The 18,642-nt window shown below is 38.9% G+C and overlaps 1 protein-coding gene across 2 annotated transcripts; it reads left to right on the top strand.

Annotated features, from left to right (window-relative positions):
* Positions 1–686: 686 nt before the first annotated feature.
* BicD (Microtubule-associated protein Bicaudal D) lies at positions 687–18,514 on the top strand. Of its 2 annotated transcripts, XM_076124789.1 has the most exons (12): positions 687–1,058; positions 2,648–2,788; positions 8,137–8,361; positions 9,493–9,730; positions 10,962–11,125; positions 11,902–12,045; positions 12,414–12,678; positions 12,954–13,094; positions 13,315–13,494; positions 14,731–14,988; positions 15,227–15,393; positions 15,466–18,514. In XM_076124789.1, the coding sequence occupies exons 1-12, from the start codon at positions 843–845 to the stop codon at positions 15,538–15,540; spliced, it is 2,214 nt and encodes a 737-aa protein (XP_075980904.1). In that variant the 5' UTR covers positions 687–842; the 3' UTR covers positions 15,541–18,514. The 2 variants fall into 2 exon arrangements, with proteins under 2 accessions (XP_075980904.1, XP_075980905.1); XM_076124790.1 differs by lacking the exons at positions 687–1,058; positions 2,648–2,788 and adding an exon at positions 3,916–4,368.
* Positions 18,515–18,642: the final 128 nt, after the last annotated feature.

Below are 18,642 nucleotides of genomic sequence, written 5' to 3'. Positions count from 1 at the left end.
GCCATCTCCGTTTAGGCGATAGCAATTAGCTAACTAAAAAAATAGATGAATATAATGCGTGAAATAAAACTTAAGCTGTGAGTTTGACTCTCACACTAAATTCTGGCACACGGAAAGTTTAGAAGTACGGTACCACAAAGGCAAACAAAACTTTGTAAAGAAGTCGCCTTTAACTAACAAGCGCAGGTGAAGGAACCGGTGAGGGTCAAAGAAGATTGCTTTATTGTCAAGGACTTAATTCTTTAGTTTGTTTTTTATGGCTCCATGTAAGGAATGTCAGTTTTTCAATCCAGCTTTTTGTGGAATTCTTCGTAGTCCTTTTATTTATAGAACATAAAGTAGCTTAAATATGCTGGGTACTTTTTATACCAGTTTTTTTAGAAGGAATGCATGTCTAGTTTTTTGTGTTGTCTGTATCGCAGAATCCGCCAGGTTAATTTTATTGCCAGCGCAAAAAAAAAGATAAGTTCTGGTATTGTCTATTTGACTTTATTCTTTTCTTGCGTTTAATTCGTCTAATCTTTACACACTTTTAGCTAATCAACCTATAGTTCAATCCATTTCAGCATTATTTTGAATAGATTACCCATTTCTAAACATAAATAATATTATTCCAGGTGTTAATGATTGGTTCATGAACGAATTATTCTCTGTGGTAGTTTACGTGACATCAGTGGTCAAGTCAAACAAATACGTTGACAACACTGAAATGAACTGTCAAGACGTTTTACCTTTGAGAGAATGTAGAAACAATTGATTTTACACGTTTTATATAGTTGTTTTTCTGAGATTATTTACTTTGTTTATGAAGATAAAATAACTAGCCGTCTAACTGTCACACGATGGCAGCCGCGGCTCAAAGCGATTTATCGATCGCGGAGCTGAAGGCGGAGATCGAGAGGCTTGGCCGCGAGCTCGACCAGGCCAGCAGCGAGAAGATCCAGTCGGCGCAGCTGGGCCTGGTGCTGCTCGAGGAGAAGAGTTCCCTGCAGCAACGATGCGACGAACTCGAGAGCCTCTACGAGAACACCAAGCACGAGCTGGAAATCACACAAGAGGTTAGTGGCCTACATTCTGTTCATTTCACTCTTCATGCATTAATGGGTACATTAAAACGTGCCGAAACGGACGCTTTAATCCGTTTTTATAAAATTCATATTGTGCACTACTTTCAAAAGTCATAAGTGGAAATTATTAGTATAACCTACATAGACTTTACAGTTTTTCTATTATTCTTCTTTCCTTTCAGAATGTTTAGTTTATTTGAAGTGTGCAATAAGTTGAATAGTATTGAACTTGAACTTGATACGCTATTATGCACTATTCATGATCTATGTAACAAACTTTCAAAAGTAGTTTCTGTTAACTTTCTGTAAATTGTAAAAGTTACTTTGTGAAAAACTTTCCAATACGCATTTTTCACATACATTTAGCTACATATTTTTTGTTAATGTCCAAGGTCATTGGTTGACACATTCAGGCATAAAATTAAACAATAAATAACTTTATTAAACAATTTTTTGTTTTTAAGTTTTCTCTCTTATGAAATGTTAAGTAGTTTTAGTCATAAAAAGGAATGTTTAAGTACATGTACATACAAAATCTAATCTCATACCATACACATTTCAATTATGATAAAAAGTAATGAAGTTTATGAAGTAGATTTCTATTAAAATTTCACAAACTTTCATATTGCACAAGGTAAACTCACCATATCTAATTATTTATTCATTACTTAGTGCATATAATTATAAATAAATTACTCTTGAGTAATTCTTACTACTTTTTCCTTATAGAACAGCAATATCATGTAATTTAATAAAGTTAATCTTATTGATATACGAAACTGTGCATGCCTAAAGTTGTTTGATACATTTCTTGAGGCCATGAAATTGAACAATCCCCAACCTATTTTTTGCCAGTGTGGTGGACTCAAGACTAACCCCTCCCTTATTCAGGACGAGACTGTTGCCCAGCAGTGGGACAGTAATGGGTTTAAAAAATCTTATTGGAATTATTATTTTGTTATTTAGCAAATGCATCTGGGCACATTATTGAATTAAAATTGATTTCAAATAAGGCTTTAACTTTTTATTTATGGTATTTGAACAGCTACAAGAACACCCATTACATGAATATTGGTTTTTCACTAATATCCTGGCTTCTTTAACACAACTTCAGCTAGCATAGATGTCGGGATGTATGAAAATTGTAACAGATATTTTTATGTCATTAAAGATTTTGATCCATTTAAAAAATTCAATGATCTCCTTGAACTAGGGATGGCCCCATAGCCATAACACTTTCTTTTCCTTCAAGAAATTATGAGTTGAGTGGTTTTATATACTGGATAATATCTAGGATGGAGCCAAATATTTGTTCATTCTTTTGTCAAATCTTCAAGAGATTGGCTGGAGTATAGAAGTTTGAAGGGTTGAACACCATACGTCCAATCCGAGAGCACATACAGCCATCAGTTGCTCTGCCAATCTAATTCATCACTTATAATTTACTTCAGGATATTAAAAATATACTTGTATACTCTAGAGAAATTATATCAAAACGACCATATTGCGGTTTTACCAAATCTAACATTTTCAAAATCTAGTATTGTTTTATAATAATCTTCTTTATTGTTTGTTAACAGGCGCTTATGAAATTAGACACAACTCAGAAGGTAACAACGCGCAGTGGAATAGAACAGGAAAATGCTCTCCTCAACGAGTCGGCTGCTATGGAGAGCTCGCTCACACTACAGATATTGGAACTGGAGAGTGAAAGCAAACAGGTAACACGGACATATAACTATCACACTCGTTTTGACATTTATCTAATACTAAGTTCTACCTGTGAGATTGTCAGTGTGAAAAGACTTCCCAGGGTAAAAAGTATTCTACCTATGTGGTAATCCAGGTTATAAACTATCTGTATACTAAACTGCATCCAATCCCATCCTGTCGTTTTTTCGTTTCTCACCAACTTTCTGATTTACAACAAGAGTATGATCATAGCATAATTATTTTGTTCCACTTCTAAATACGAATTTCAATATTTAATAACTGTATTGCTGTGGTTGAATGTTTTAGTATTCCCAACTCTGACATCTCTAAACAAGAATTTTACAAGATTTATTCATTTGTATTGCTCTTGGAGACTTATTTAATTATGTATGGATTAGAAAGCTAAAAACGAAGATCTAGATAGAAATCGTATTAGCAAGTTCTAAGCAGTTCATCAAGTCATCTTTAATAATAAAGTACAATAATAAGGAAGAAACACATCAAAGTACATTTTACTCGTGTGAGTTTTCAACAAAAAACTTTGTTTATAATTGTCAAGTAATAAAAAAAATCGTAAACCTCAAGAAGAATAGGTTTATTTCTCGTACGTCATGGTTGTGTAATTGCAAGTACGTGAATCATTCGCTACGACTGATAAGAGGAAACGATTAACAACCTGAGATTACAGCACTAATATTAATACTTGGTTTTGAACGAAATATTGTCGAGGAATTTAAAGCATGCGGAAGATTAGAACAACACAGTTTATTACTATCGTAAGGGATACTGGATACATATTATTAATTATTTTGTTGTTATTCTATAATATGAATTTCACTTATTTCAATTCTATCATGCATGCAAATTTTAGCATTTTACGCGAATAAACTTATTTCTATCTTATAACTAACTTTATGGGTTGGTATTTTTTCGGATTTTAATACACCATCACTTAGTCTGGTAGTTTTTAAACTGTCGCAGAGCCACACATTACTTGTATAATTCGTAATAATACCGGCGTCGCATTATCTTATTAAACAATTTTACCAATACACATCTGACACAAATGCCTACGCTCAGTTTAATGAAATGGGAGCAATTGGCGTGAATCATCCGCGGACCCTCGGAGCAGTGCGCGCGAGACGCCTCTACTCAACACACTCCACACACTCCACACTACATCTCTTTAAATATTTCTTCAGTTTCTAAAACTATAATTTTGTTGGAGTAAGTGCGGGTAATCCGCTATCCGTGATTGATTTAAAGTAAACCAGCGTGATATTCCCGCGTGTCGCTCAGACCTCTGTCGTCCGTGATGTAATGCTCGGAGTGGCGTAAGCGCAGCCGTCGTCGGGAATCCATAACACTGGTCCAGAAATACATTTTTATTTGCCCGGCCTTGATTCGCGTATTCACGCATTACTCAATGGTGTGTAGATTTTTAGCAATGCACGCGCGTTCTGTGCATTAGTGTCTGTGGAATTATGCGGGATATTTAGTGCGTGTGCCAAGTGTATGTGTGTAAATATGTTATAGTTTAGTGCATGCGGGCTACCGGCGACACTACAAAATGAATGACGAAGGAGAGGTACTGTGTTATTATTCTATGTTTATATAGCGCTTATGTAGCGTCTCGCTAAGAGGGAGTTGTTGGACATTACTCGTGTTTCATGTCAGAAAGTGTTTACACTAATAATGGAATACTGTTGACACTTGTTCAGTTACTGGCAGCCCGCCAGGGGAATAAATACGGCTAGATTTTATCTCCATTTATAGGTTTATTGGTATAAAGTTGTCGCACGACGAACTTTACGATTCGCTAATACATAATTTATGAATTCATTCAATACGGTCTTTTATGCTTTGAAATATTACCCGATGGGGAGTTATTTGGACAACTATGTTTTCAAAAGACATTATTAACTTTATTATGTCATTCGTATTCATGGAATAACGAAGTACTGAACAAAGTACGGGCGTAATTTGAACTTAACGACCTCGTTTCCAACTTTGGACGCCACACCTAAAATACAATTTGGTTTTAAATGTCACTTTTGACTACACAACGTAGGACACTGTAATATAAAACTAATTAGTTACAAAGAAAACGAAGAGTAATTAATTTCCAGTGTTAATTTTGTAAATGAATCGATCACGTACAAGTACATAGCATACAGTGTCGATGACTATACGCGTGAGTGATGCAAGGCCAGGTCGGTGCTGTTATCACCACCGTCCAAGGCGGATTTGTGTACAATACCTGACTCATTGATACCGACGCATGTTGTATCGACACTGCACTAATTGTATTCAGAGATCGCACTTGACTGAACTGAGTAATGGCTAATCGTATAATGAAGTATGCACAATACAGTTAAAATCATATTTCGCTGCAGCCGTAGGTCCCTTTCATTTTAGCCAGACAAAATAAATATTTTTTTTCCATTTGAGTAATAATATGACCCTTATCTCGTATTAAATTGTTAATGGCTTTAAGAAAAGTGTCAAATTACATATTCGATAGATAAATGTATGAAAAGTCTGTTAAAATTCCGCCTAGTAAGCTAACCGATACTTATTCAAAAGTGCTGGAACCGAGTCCAAATATATCAGAGAGTTAACTAGGACCTGACAGAAGTCCCCGAGACGGTCCGAGTGAGTCACTGATATTGTTAGCAGCATGCATCATTACTTATTCAGACACACGTGTTGCATGTCTCATAGAATGCGATAATCCATCTTCATGATTAAATGTCGGAAACGAAAATTCAAGCAAAACGTGAACATATCTCAGGCAAGTAAAAGAAAGGAATTACGTAGTCTGGCCGAGCAAACTAAGCTGCAAGCTGCAACGCGAGGGACGACTTCATGATATTCGGAAATCTTAACCATACTGTAGGACCCCCGTGACAAAAAAGAACCATGACTTAACAAGAATCTATCTAATCTAAAATTTGCATAAAACAAGAAAAGAACGATAGGCCTACGACCTCAAGTGGGTTGACAGAAATATAAATTAGTATAATTATTATATAGCGTGATAAAACATTTCTTGAAAACGATTTCTAGAAAAACATGGTTTTCGCTGAAACTAAATGCCAACACGCGAATTTTTCTCCATATAATTATGTTATATTACAAAGACCTATTAAATCGTTTGACCCCGTAGACAGGGCAAATTATAAACTAAACGACGCTGAAACCCAACCCTCAAACGGTAGTCTATATTGATTCAATACGTAAAGTTTATTAAGGGAAGTTACCTAGGCACGTTTTGTTAACTTACTGCCCCGAACGAAGGCTCGCCTTGCAATTTACGAGCGCGGGCCACTCCCCGACGTTTCACTTACTCGCTAAATAGGCGAGACCTAATCATTGTACTTATTCGAACGTATTTCTGTATCCAGGTCAATATGAATTGAATTATGCCTTTATTCCGTGAAATTTGATTGTATGAAAACCGACAGTATTCGGGAAAATCTATTGGAAATATAGGCGGGAACTGCCTAGGGAATATTGGCGGAGTATCGAGCATTGACAAGTGAATTTGCGAGACGGGCTATTGGGACATTACTAAGCAATTCGATGCTCAGTCAAGTGCTATTGCCAGGGGAAAAGATGTCGTTGTCGCGACGACTGGCAAATGCTGATCACCGTATAAATTAAGCGATTAGACTAGACTTTAGGGAGTGGTTGGAAAAAACTTGTCTGGTTTTATAGAAAAATACATTTTACGAGCGCTTTTTAAAACGAGGGTACGTCAACTTGCTGAAACAATTCTAAAAATGTATTTTATTTTTGTAAGAGTCACGCTCTCTGATCCAAAAGCTATAATTAGACTCGATGAAGACATAAAAAGGGTTGTTTCGAATTCGAAACTTGAGGGACTTCGACTTTCAACAAAACATTATTAATAGATCACTCTTCAAGTTTGAGGAAATATTGCGAAAGAAAGTTATTTTGATTTCCTATTGCACAATTTGAAAGGCTCCGTTATTTTCCTCGAATATATTTTTTTCGTCATGCCTCATTCATTTTCTATATTTTAACCTATATTCGATTTCCCAATGTTTTTCTCCTAGCGTATTTCAGCATTGTGTGTTTTTTACTTATCACACAAAATCAGGAAGAACGAAACTAACTACTTTAATATAGGAATATATTTTGAACACGTGAATCATAAATTAGAGAAACTAAGGCAGATTTATTTTAGTAAAATGGTCTCAACTCTCAGATTAATTGCGTACCCTTTTCTAAATAGTAAAAGTCTACCCTTAGTTAAGTTCATAGAATATTCCAAGTTATAAAACCGAATAATTCCCAGTTCCGTGTAGAACTGTATAATTCGACACGTGATGGGTGCGGCGGCGGCTAGTAATTGGACAATGTTCCGATGCCACTTAGATTTAGTGCTAATTACTTTAATGTATGACCGTGCTAGATATTCAAGGTAGCCTAATTTAATAAACCACTAAGTTTTGAGTTACTCTTACACTATTTAAGAATTAATAGGAATTTAGCTCTCTTACTTACCATTAGCTGCTTGTCTAATGTCTTTACTAAATAATGGATTTAGATTAATTATAAGGAGTAGGAAGTACTCAAGACCTAACCCCTCCCTTAATCCAGGAAGAGACCCTTGCCCAGCATTGGGATATTAATGGCTAAAATTTATTTATTCAAGATGAAAATGATTACTGCATTTTTTTATAATAAAAATAGTTCAGTCGTGAAAACGTAACGTTTAAACTCACAGATCATCAGATAAGTCAGGATGTTTCGTGTAATATAGTGAGACCAAGTGAGAAATACAAAAAACAACAGTAGTATTACATTGATTTATATATTGTAGTGTCTTAATATTAGATAATATCGTATTCATTCTGAATTAATCCGTCGTAAGCTATAAAAAACCTATATATAATGTTGACATCGTGTTTTGTTGATACACACCTGGCCGCGTGTATTTATAACTAGTACTCGTAACGTTCGCAAATGGTTTTCAGTTAACTAAGTAAATAACACGCTTTTACCCTTTACATTGTATTATGTATATTGTATGTCTTGTTTATGAAACTAATATCGCTTCAAAGAAGAATTATTCATGGAATTCAAAAAGGCCACACCAAATTGACAGATAGGTACGATTAATCTTACTATTTAAATAATAGATATTTACTCCAGTTTCCTTGCGAGAGAAAATTTCCTGGAAAAATACCCTGTCTTTCCATACTCCCAAATTGTATCTTTATCGATTTAGCAGTTTCGCTATGAAAGCGACACAAATATGTTTCCTTTACATATAGAACATCAATACATATAGATTTCTCAAGTAGTTTTTAATTTTTTTTTCTAGTTACGTCACGAGCTAGACCGTGTAGTGAGCGAGAGGGATCGACTCTTGGCCGAGAGCTCAGAGCTCGGTGCCGACAAAGCGACCCGCGAGTCTGAGCGCGCGGCGTTGCGGGCCGAGCTCAGGGAAGCCAGGCAAAGGGAGCAGAGACTACTGGTGGACATCGGAGACCTCGAGGACGAGAACATCTCCCTACAGAAACAAGTCTCCGCGCTAAGATCCTCACAGGTAAGATTTATAATTACTAATATATTTTATACATTCGGTCCTGTGTGAGAAGATGTGTGGATGTGAATGAAGCAAAAGAATTTTGGAAGTACCAAGTGGCGTTTTCTGATCTCTGCCTATCCCTACGGGAAGAAGGGGTGATTTGATGTATGCATGTAATAACTTTGGATTAAACAGGGTCATTCCTTCATTTTACAATTTTGCTTCACGTGTCTTCTTTCATAAAGTCTTGCTTATAATATTCGTATTACGTTAATGCGACAGTTAAAATGGCCAGTATGAAACGCCCTGTTCTTAGTTAAGATTATTCTTTTTTTATATGCCAGCTTTTTTTTACCATAGATTTCATAATAGTCGATGCGTGCCAGATTCTCTAACTAGCCAGACACCACGGTCAATCTAATTTTCTGGATGAGTTATCAAAGAATCTTTTGTAATAGAGATTTTATTCATTCGTTTTACGACAGCAAAAATTTTACGAAAATGTCACAACATTAAAATTTTTTTCTTTTCTTTCTTTAAAACTCGATATTGGCAGACGGTTTGGTTCGTTGACATCATAGTGTAAACGACGTAAATATATGAGTGCGAAGTTATCCAGCAATATTGACATCGCAAGTGTGTTTTATACCCAGTACCTATCGTTATACGGGGTGATGTTGATATTTTACGTGAAAGTTTGGAGCCGTGCCCACTGCGAGCTAATTGATCGCTCCATATGTTATGTGCATGCGAGCCCGTCTGCAAACTATCGGCTATTGAATTTTCCAAACTGTTTGACTACAAAGGATTGAGTTTCGCAAGTGTTATGAATGCGTTTCTGTGCATGTTGCTGTGTAAGATGATTGTTTTAAAGATGTATGTAGCGGAATATATTTGGATCTTTATACAGATATGAAATATTGTATAAATATATTGTTTCAACATTTTGGTAATTATTTAAACAGTTATTTTAGCGTAACCATATTTTAACCCTACAGCATGTATTGGAATAAGTGACATGAGTGAAATTGTTTTCAGTTTTTTTTCTAGGATGAGTTTTTTAGATTAGTCGCAATGTAGGTGTTATTATTTTACAATTAAATTTTGAGCAAAATTACTACAAATATTAACCAAATCACTTCTCCTCAGGTTGAATTCGAAGGTCTAAAACATGAAGTGCGGCAACTGCGCGAGGAGGCGGAGAACGCGCGCGCCACGGCCGAGGAGACGGCGGCGTTGCGGCGCATCGCCGAGCGACAGCTGGCCGAGGCGCTGGAGGCCCTGCAGGCCGAGCGCGAGGCCAAGTTCGCCGCCAAGAAGGAACTCGACGCACACCTTAGCAGAGAAGCCGCGTACAATATCACTAACTTGGCTTATAGTATACGAGGTAAGGAGCTTCATACATTAATGTATTTCTTTGTCCTTTTTTAAAAAAACTAACTTTTGCGCTAGGAATTATTAACAACGGACACGATGTACAACCAGACCCAATGCGACAATTCGTGGATCGCACAAATAATTGTTCCGTGTTGGAATCGAAGCCTCCCGGCGGAATGGTAGCAGCGTGGCGATCTTAGCCACGGAGGCAGTCAGTATGCGTAGCATTTTTTTTTTCGGTCTGGGATAGCTGCAATTACTTTTCGGAGCATACAGACTCAGTGTAATGTTGCTATCCTTTGGCCATATTGTTATTACATTTTATTATAGATCTATCTGGTGAAAACACACACTCATGGTAAAAGGATCGATTTGATATTACACTCGATGTTACATTTAAATTCTATTCGATTCAGCTCCGTTTTACTTAATTTCATAATGTTAAAATAGAATAACAATGTGAAGACAACATTTTTGTAATTTACAAAAACATAGAAGGCACTTTGAATACCACCTTTCTTCCAAAATCAAGAACAACGATTCATTGTTCTAAATAAAAGAATGCAATGAATTCTGACGAATCTGTATTATATTCTAATCCACGCAAAAGGATACAAGTGTTTGACTTTAGTCATTTTCATAACATTACGAGGTGTTGGTCATACGTGCTGCAGTTGTGTGTTCAGTTTCATTTTGAATACTTACTTATACTCGTTAGAAACAGTTTTTAGTATAGAAGTATAGAATTGTGAAGTGTCTGTGTCCCGACATCGGTAGTTACAATGCCTCCATCAATAAAAATCAATGCATCTAAAGGTAGGCAAATAATTTACATTTACATCATCGATTTTCCATTTTTGCTTCATTTCTAAAAAAATTAAAGTTTTTGATAATAATATCAGGTTTGATAAGGGGTGGACCCTTATCAAATCTGATATTATTAACACACTTACCCCTAAAAGCCCGGTCGCCACTTTTAAATAACTATCAGATAGCCTAACAGATGGTCAAAATTCCATCGTTCAAATCAGTTGTTTTCATATATTTTCTGTCATTTTATTTAGCAGTTCGGTTATGTGACACTCAAACATCTACTGTGAAACTGGACCTTACCATTCAATAACCTATTCTTTAACCCAATTCTATCCACTAAATAAAATAATGAAGTAAACGTGTGAATGTCTTACTCATATAAAAATATCACTTGTACAAAATTTTACGTAATGATTTGTTCTTCGCAGGTATGCCAGAAGACGGTACAGAGGATGAAGGTGAGCCGGGCGGTTCGTCATCAGCCGAGCTGGCGACGGCGATGGGAGACCACCACGCCGACCTGTTCTCCGAAGTACACCTCCACGAGATCACTAGACTAGAGAAACAATTGGAACAAGCGCACAATGAAAACGTGAGTTGGAAACTTTTTATTATAATCTATTTAATTTATAATCCATTTGAGCATACAACTATGGGTCTAACTTTAATATAAAGAAAATATATTATTGAAAAAACCAATTTAATACGTCTGATAAGGATTGACAACCAAATCGCTGTCTTTGCATTCTACGGAATGCTGAAAAAAAGTAATGCGTCCTTGTGTTTGTATTGCTTGTGGGAGACGTAAAAATCCTTCATATTATTTCACAAAAAAAATAGAAAAAAAAATATCTTGCATTATTGTCATTAGAATAAAATTTGCATGTTATACTTCCTAATTTTGTATGACCTTCTAAGATGAGATTGACCTCTAGAAGGATAAATAAGTGGAGTGGATATTCGGTAATGTATACTAATTAGATAAACGAGACTTAAGTAGGGTAGGTAATATGTCTGTTAAAATGTTATGAGGTAAGGATGTGAGTCAAAATCTTGCCGACAAATTGACTCATCTGTTCAAACAATGTCAAATTGAGATTGTTGAATCTTGACACATTTTTTACGAAGCGGGCAAAATTGGTTTATTTTGGTTATGGAAAGTAACTGTAAATCTAATAAGATTTAATCAAGTTTGAAGTTATCTAGTTACGTTTAATAATCGGGTAAAGAACTTTTCTTGGCAATGCAGGAATTTGATGTCAAAATACAAAAATAAAAATGTTGAGTGACTATCATATTGTATAGCTTTTTTTGTCAAATTTTTATTTCATATAGGTATTTCATTAATGTGTTTTATTTATTTTGCAGAGTCAGCTACAAGCGTCGATGCGCAATGCGCAGGCGACAGCGGAGAACGAGAGCGCGGCGGCCGCGCTGCTGCGCGCCGGCCTCACGCGGGCCGCCTCCCGCGTCACCGCGCTACATGCGCTACACGCCGACTGCGCACCACTCGTTAGTATACACTCGTTTTAAATACAGTTAGTAGATCTGAGCGACTTCGCATGATTGTTTTGAGTTAATATAAAAAATTGGGACGGATTTTTGAAGAAAAGAGACTTTAATGAATACGACTTTGTGTTGATGTTTACGTAATTAGTATTTAAGGACTACAATTGAAATTAAACGTATAACAAAATCCACTGATACAATATGTCGACGATTCGATATCGACAATTTTATTTCACAGGGCGTCAAGTCGTCGATGTAAATCTTTTGAAATAGACTAATGCGTTTAATGAACATCATAGTTTTTCGAGTCAAACGTCGATCTAGTTAGTAGTAATGAAAAAGTGTTTAAATCAAATATTGGTCCATTGCAGGAGGAAGAGAAGGTGGAGGCGGGTGGAGTATCAGCGCGCGCGGCCAAGTGGCTGACGTGGTGGCGCGTGTCGGGCGGCGAGCTGTCGGGGCTGGGCGCGCTGCTGCAGGAGCTGCAGGCGGGCGCCGCCGCCAACACGGACGGAGCAGGCCCGGCCGCGCTGCAGCGGGCCGCGCTGGCGCAGCTCGCCGACAGGGTGGCCGAGGCCGAGGTGCGCGCCGCCGCGCTGCAGGCCGACGCCGACCTGCTCAGGACACTGGCTGGAGGTAACCTACTGATAAGAATAATACTCTAAACACGTTTGTTTCCAAGAAAATGCATTGAATTTGTCGAATACAATATTGTTAAAATATACTTAACTGTGGTTATCCTTTAGACAACATAATTTACTTTTTTTTGCATTTAAATTTCATTAGGAGAAATACATTTTGATGTATTATGATCATTGTTTTTGTAAGTCTATACTAAACATTTTAGAAACGTTTATTTGCATCTGTATTCTTTTCATTATTTACTAATATTTTGTAACGTGTTATTTCAGGAGCGGGCCGCGCGCTATCCACGGCGGCGCCGGCCCTGCTGTCGGCGGCGGACACGCTGGCACAGATCTACCACCACGTGTGTGCCGTCAACGGCACGCAGCCAGAGAGACTGCTGCTCGAACATGCCGGACACAACGACGGTATGTATTACAAATTGTTCATATCTATTCAAGTTTCCACCTTACTGATGAGTTTAGGCCTCCCTTCCGGTACGCCACTTGATACGGACACCTGCATTGCATTTCCTGTTTGGATACAAACAACGTTACACCATTCCACGCTTAACACTCAATGATTTAAGCATCTAAAAAATATGTTGATAATATAATATGAATGTATAATTATTCGTGTGTGTTCCAGCGTCAGGCGCAGAGGGTCGGTCGGCAGAGGCGGAGGCGCTGGCGCTGGCGGCGGGCGAGCTGGAGGGCCTGCGGGCCGCGGGCGGCGTGGCGCGCTCGGCCGACACGCTGCTGGACCAGCTCACACACCTGCGCGCCGCGCTCGACACCGCGCTCGACTCCCGGAACAGGCACCAACCTGGTATGTACCACCTAGCTTACTACTGTCAAGTTCACCTTCAACATTTCCTTCCTATCCTAACAGTTGTTCGGCGACTTTTTGTTACAAATCAAAGTTTAGTATTCAAATGACTATATCAGCCGTCCGTATCCAAGGATATAATACCGGGACTGAAATTAGCATTTTGTAATTTTTAATACTCTTATTTCTAACGCCGTTAATTCCAGTTAGTAACTTATACGTCAATTATATATAACTCTTAATATGAACGAATTCATCTTCCACTAATCATGAATATAATGCAATGGTTTTCATAGATCACTTACCTTACCTATATTCCACCTCCAGGCATCCTAATCGACTCCAAACCTAAAGCCCTGAATCCTATAAAGAAACAAAAAGAGCTAACAAACTGTAAGCTTAAAATCGCCTATACAAAGCGAAAGTTACACAACCTTGTCACGCACCTACAATCATTAGACATAGATACTAATGAAGCACAAACTATATGCTCTAAGAAAACTGTCAAAGAAATCACTCACTACTTTGAAAACATATCTAAATATAAAACAGAGGGAAAAGAACTGTATAAGACTTTGAATAGAAGCAGTAACTATAAGAATTCTTATGTACCTTTCCCGAGTCCAAAAATCCCATTCCCAAGTACCACAAATACAGTTTTACCAAATAATAGAAGTGCAAATGTTCATATGTTGTGGAAGAAATCTGTATTGAATGCTAGAAGCGTGTACTGTACTAATGTATCCGGCAATAATAGTGAGAATATCGTGGCTAATATAAGGACTTCTTTGAGAAGTATGATGCTACAGTATATTATATGATTGACAAATTTTATGAAGAAAGGAAATAAGGTTTTTTCCATTTTGCTTTAGTATACGATAGGTCTAAACTAAGTTTAGTATTTGTAATGTTGAGCTTTTGATAAAAACGTTAGTCTAAAGTTAAGTAGTAGTAATTTATGTTAATGGTTGGTTAGCGATTAAAGTCAGCTATAAAATTATAATTATTGTAGAATAGTATTCCAACATTATTGTAGGTAGCTGTTTCTTACAATAGATATTGCTAACCTTATGTATAAATAGGTAAAGTAGACTTTATTCTGTCAAAGATATTCTCCGAAAATACTGAACCCATATCAGAACGACGTGTCAATAAGATTTGTAGAAGTAATATGAGAAATATCGCGAAAAATACATACTTAAAGTGAGAAATACTAATAATGTAATGTTATTCTAGTTATGGAGACAGAGGAACGCGGCGCGGAGATGGCCGAGCTTCAAGAGCAAGTGATCAAGCTGAAGTCTTTGTTGTCGACGAAGCGGGAGCAGATCGCGACGCTGCGCACCGTGCTCAAGTCCAACAAGAACACGGCCGAGGTGGCGCTCGCCAACCTCAAGTCCAAGTACGAGACCGAGAAGACCATCGTCACCGAGACCATGCTCAAGCTCAGGAACGAGCTGCGCCTGCTCAAGGAAGACGCTGCTACCTTCTCAAGTAAGATATTTGTTTTAATAGTTCGATGAACTTATTAGTGTTTAGTTTATATTCAGGTAAGCTTTTAAAGTAATGTCGTGTTTTAAAAGTATTTCATAATCGTTAAGTAATAATGTGACAGGTTTTGTGAGCGACTTATGGCTGACTTACACAATGTAAGTCAGCCATTCAGTCGAAATGAATCGGTTGGAAATGTCAAGTCAAGAGTAAAATTGTAATTTACACATTTGTGGTGCAGGTCTCCGCGCTATGTTCGCGGCTCGCTGCGAGGAGTACGTGACGCAAGTGGATGAGCTGACGCAGGCGCTGGCCGGCGCCGAGGAGGAGAAGAAGACCCTCAACCAGCTGCTGCGCCTCGCCGTGCAGCAGAAACTTACCCTCACACAGCGCCTAGAGGAACTAGAGGTACGCTCGTTCTCTGACATTTATTCTGTGGCTCGTTCTGTTCGATCGTCACTAAAGACTATTCCCCGGCAGGTGGACCGCGAGATGCGCACCCGGCGCGTGCCCAAGGCGGGCGGCACGACGCGGGCGCGCGGCCGCGACTTCTAGCGCCTGGTGCTGGCGCTCAAGGCGGCGGCCGCGGCGCTGCGGGCCCTGCTGGCGCCCGCCGCCCGCTGACCGCCGCCCGCTGACCGCCCCGCGCCCGCCGCCAGCGCCACGAATTTATAGTGATAGTGTCGGCGGGGGCCCGCCTGCGGGCTCCCCGGGACTCGGTTATTTGTACGTTTTATAAAATTTTAATCTAATTATCGGTACGGGTGCGGGCCGGGGCTCCGGCGCCGGAGGGCCGGCGGGGGGCGGCGCCGCCTTCGCCTCGCGAGTGAACCGTCAAACTGTGCGGCGGCTCCGCCCCCCGCGGGCCCGCGGTCGCGGGGCCCGCGCTTAGACTTAATTAAATTAAACGAAGCCCCTCTCGCGCCGGGGCCCCGCAGTCGGCCGGTCGCGTTGTAATATTAAAGTTGACTGATTTTTACGTGAGGCCCGGTGCGGGGCCGCGTCGTCGTCACCCTCCCCGACGCTCGTCTCGTCGCGTACTTCACACCTACTATTTTGATATCGAATTTCCTCATATATCTATCTGTCTATTGCACGTCGTAAATTGATGTTTATCGAGTATTTTTGTAATAGGATCGGTGTATTTTATTACGCAAATGAATTTATCGCCGTTGTTACGATATCTCGGATGAGCTGTACCTGCGTGAGTGTCGTGAGTGTGGGGGATCGACCGGGGTTACGATGAAACAGTGCGACGTTATTTTTTATGATATATTTATTGTTCGAGTCTTATTATAATTATAGAATCCTCTACTCGATACGAAGTTTAGTACGTCCAGTTAAAAATTTCTAAAAAGAATATTCGTCGACGTCCATCCATTGTGTGCGCAAAAGACTATGTAATCTGTTCTGTAGTGGATACGTTCGTTGTGTTGTTGTGGCCCTCCGCCGAATACTTTCGTCCATCTTGTTCTAGTTGTACTCGTAGTGTTTCAGTATGTTTCGTTAGTGACGTTAGATAGAGCCGGGCCGGCCGCCGTGGCAGCCGCCGGCCCGGCGAGTTGTGTTACTCTGCCGTCCTGTGGCGTCGCCACTCGCGTCCATTCTTGTCCATGAGCTGGTCGCGCCCACTGAACTTGTCAACGATGTCGCGCTCTACCGAACATAGCCCCTCTGTCTCCGTTTCATTTGTGTACAAAATACGTTTAACGAATAACTCTCGGCTCTCGTCTCTGTTGCTCAAAACTTTGCTCACGGGCGTCGACCAGCGAATCTATTGATAAGACAAAATTTACAAAAAGAAAAAAAGATTTTATTAAGTGTTACGATTTAATTGTTTACGTTATCGGATGTGATATTGGCAGCTTCCCGTGGTAAGGTCGAGTTCGACCGCTCGGTGACATAGTCGTTGACCTTTCCTAGCGTCTCGCTGACCTTAGGCTAGTTGGACCGTTCCATGTAGCGGGGCACTCGCCCCTCGTAGGTATTTTTACTGGTTTAGGTATAGTGCTAGATACATTAACCTTCAAGTATACTTAGTAGGTAATCTAGCGAGGATCTCCTCGTGTAGTGAAATTAATTTGCAATATTAACTCTCGTAGCGTAATTGATTTGCATAGCTCAAAGGGCGGTTCGGTCGCGGGCGACTGAGAGTCGCGCGCGCCCGCGCCGCAGGACCATCGCCTTGCATTTATTGTTTATAGATAATAATAATATATTGACTAGCTTTTATCGTAGAGCGTTCTTCATGTACTTAAACGATGGACTTACCGATTGTTAGCTTTACTATATATTTTTCTTTTCTAAGTATTATTTTTTGTATTAGCTTAGCAGCAGACATCGTTTATGTATTCTTATGTCTAGTCACCGATAACTCCGCGCTAGTGCCTGTTTCATCAACGATATCATTTGACCATGAAACGCGTACTAGAGTCGGTTTGCATCGACATAATGATATTTTTATATGCTATTTGTTATAAGAGCAGTATGTTTTTCTATGATTATTGATTGAAGCATTTGATTGAAGATTTAGTGAGGTGTCACTCGCGCCAGTGAGTACACTCGAGACATTGTTGAGTTTCACTCGTTCCGTCGACATGATTGATTTGATTCATGTTTATTGTTGTTTGTTAAACGTGACTACATATTATTATTATGTGTTACAAGTTGCCGCGTTCGTATATGAGTTTACATAAAGTATTAGTGCAATTAAATTTTGGTTGTTCATGTTCATAAATATATAATATTATGTTCAGTGTATTATATTCAGTATTTTTATATACGGAGGGCATCGCTAGATGTCTGCTGCCACTGACCGGTGGTGGTGTTCACAGCGATTAACCAAATAATATTTTTCTTTATACATACATTATATAACATTTAGATGATTATTTTGCTTAGGCATAGATATTACGTTATAATAGAGTAACTATTAATTATGAGTTATATTATTTAAAGATGAAAGTTTTGTTATAAACGCCCGCTACTTTATTATGTATTGCGACATGATCTAGGTGTTGGACAACTCGAAGCATGTATGTTCCCACTTCACGTGGTGTCATTTATATCTGTAGCTGAGTACGACGTCAATTAACGAGCGGGACGGCGAGGCCGGGCCGCGCTTAGACCAACAGTGTAATGTAATGTGAGTAGTGTTGTTGCACAGTAAGTACAGTTAGTACAGTACCGCAGCGGTCCCGGCCTCGGCGCGCGCTCGGAGGCACTGAACATTGCACAGTTTGATGGTTCACTCTGGACACAGAACATTCGTAATCACGCCGCTTATTTCAGGCCACTTATTTATTTGCTTGTGTAATCGATCAGATTACAAGTCTTTTAGAATCTCCAACGAGCTTGTACCAGTATAAGTACGGTGTTGTGTGTATTATTCAACGACAGATGGAATGAACCAGCGCCGGGAACATATCATGACAGAGCGTATTTATTTTCACATATAAGGCACACCGTGTTGTCACAATGACTGATTTGAATCATGTATGAGAATAATAAATGATATATTTAAAACATTTGCTGTCGTTTTATTTATTACTGATTAACAGATTATGATTATAAATTATTCAGTGCTGATATGGTATCTATTATAATAGACTTTTAGCTATAAGACTGTGTAGCGATATTTTCGGTTGGAATTGGAAT

The sequence above is a fragment of the Anticarsia gemmatalis genome, chromosome 17 (genome assembly GCF_050436995.1).
Source record: "Anticarsia gemmatalis isolate Benzon Research Colony breed Stoneville strain chromosome 17, ilAntGemm2 primary, whole genome shotgun sequence".
NCBI lineage: Eukaryota > Metazoa > Arthropoda > Insecta > Lepidoptera > Erebidae > Anticarsia > Anticarsia gemmatalis.
Note: the sequence above shows the minus strand (reverse complement) of the source record. Positions and strands in the feature narration are given on the sequence as shown.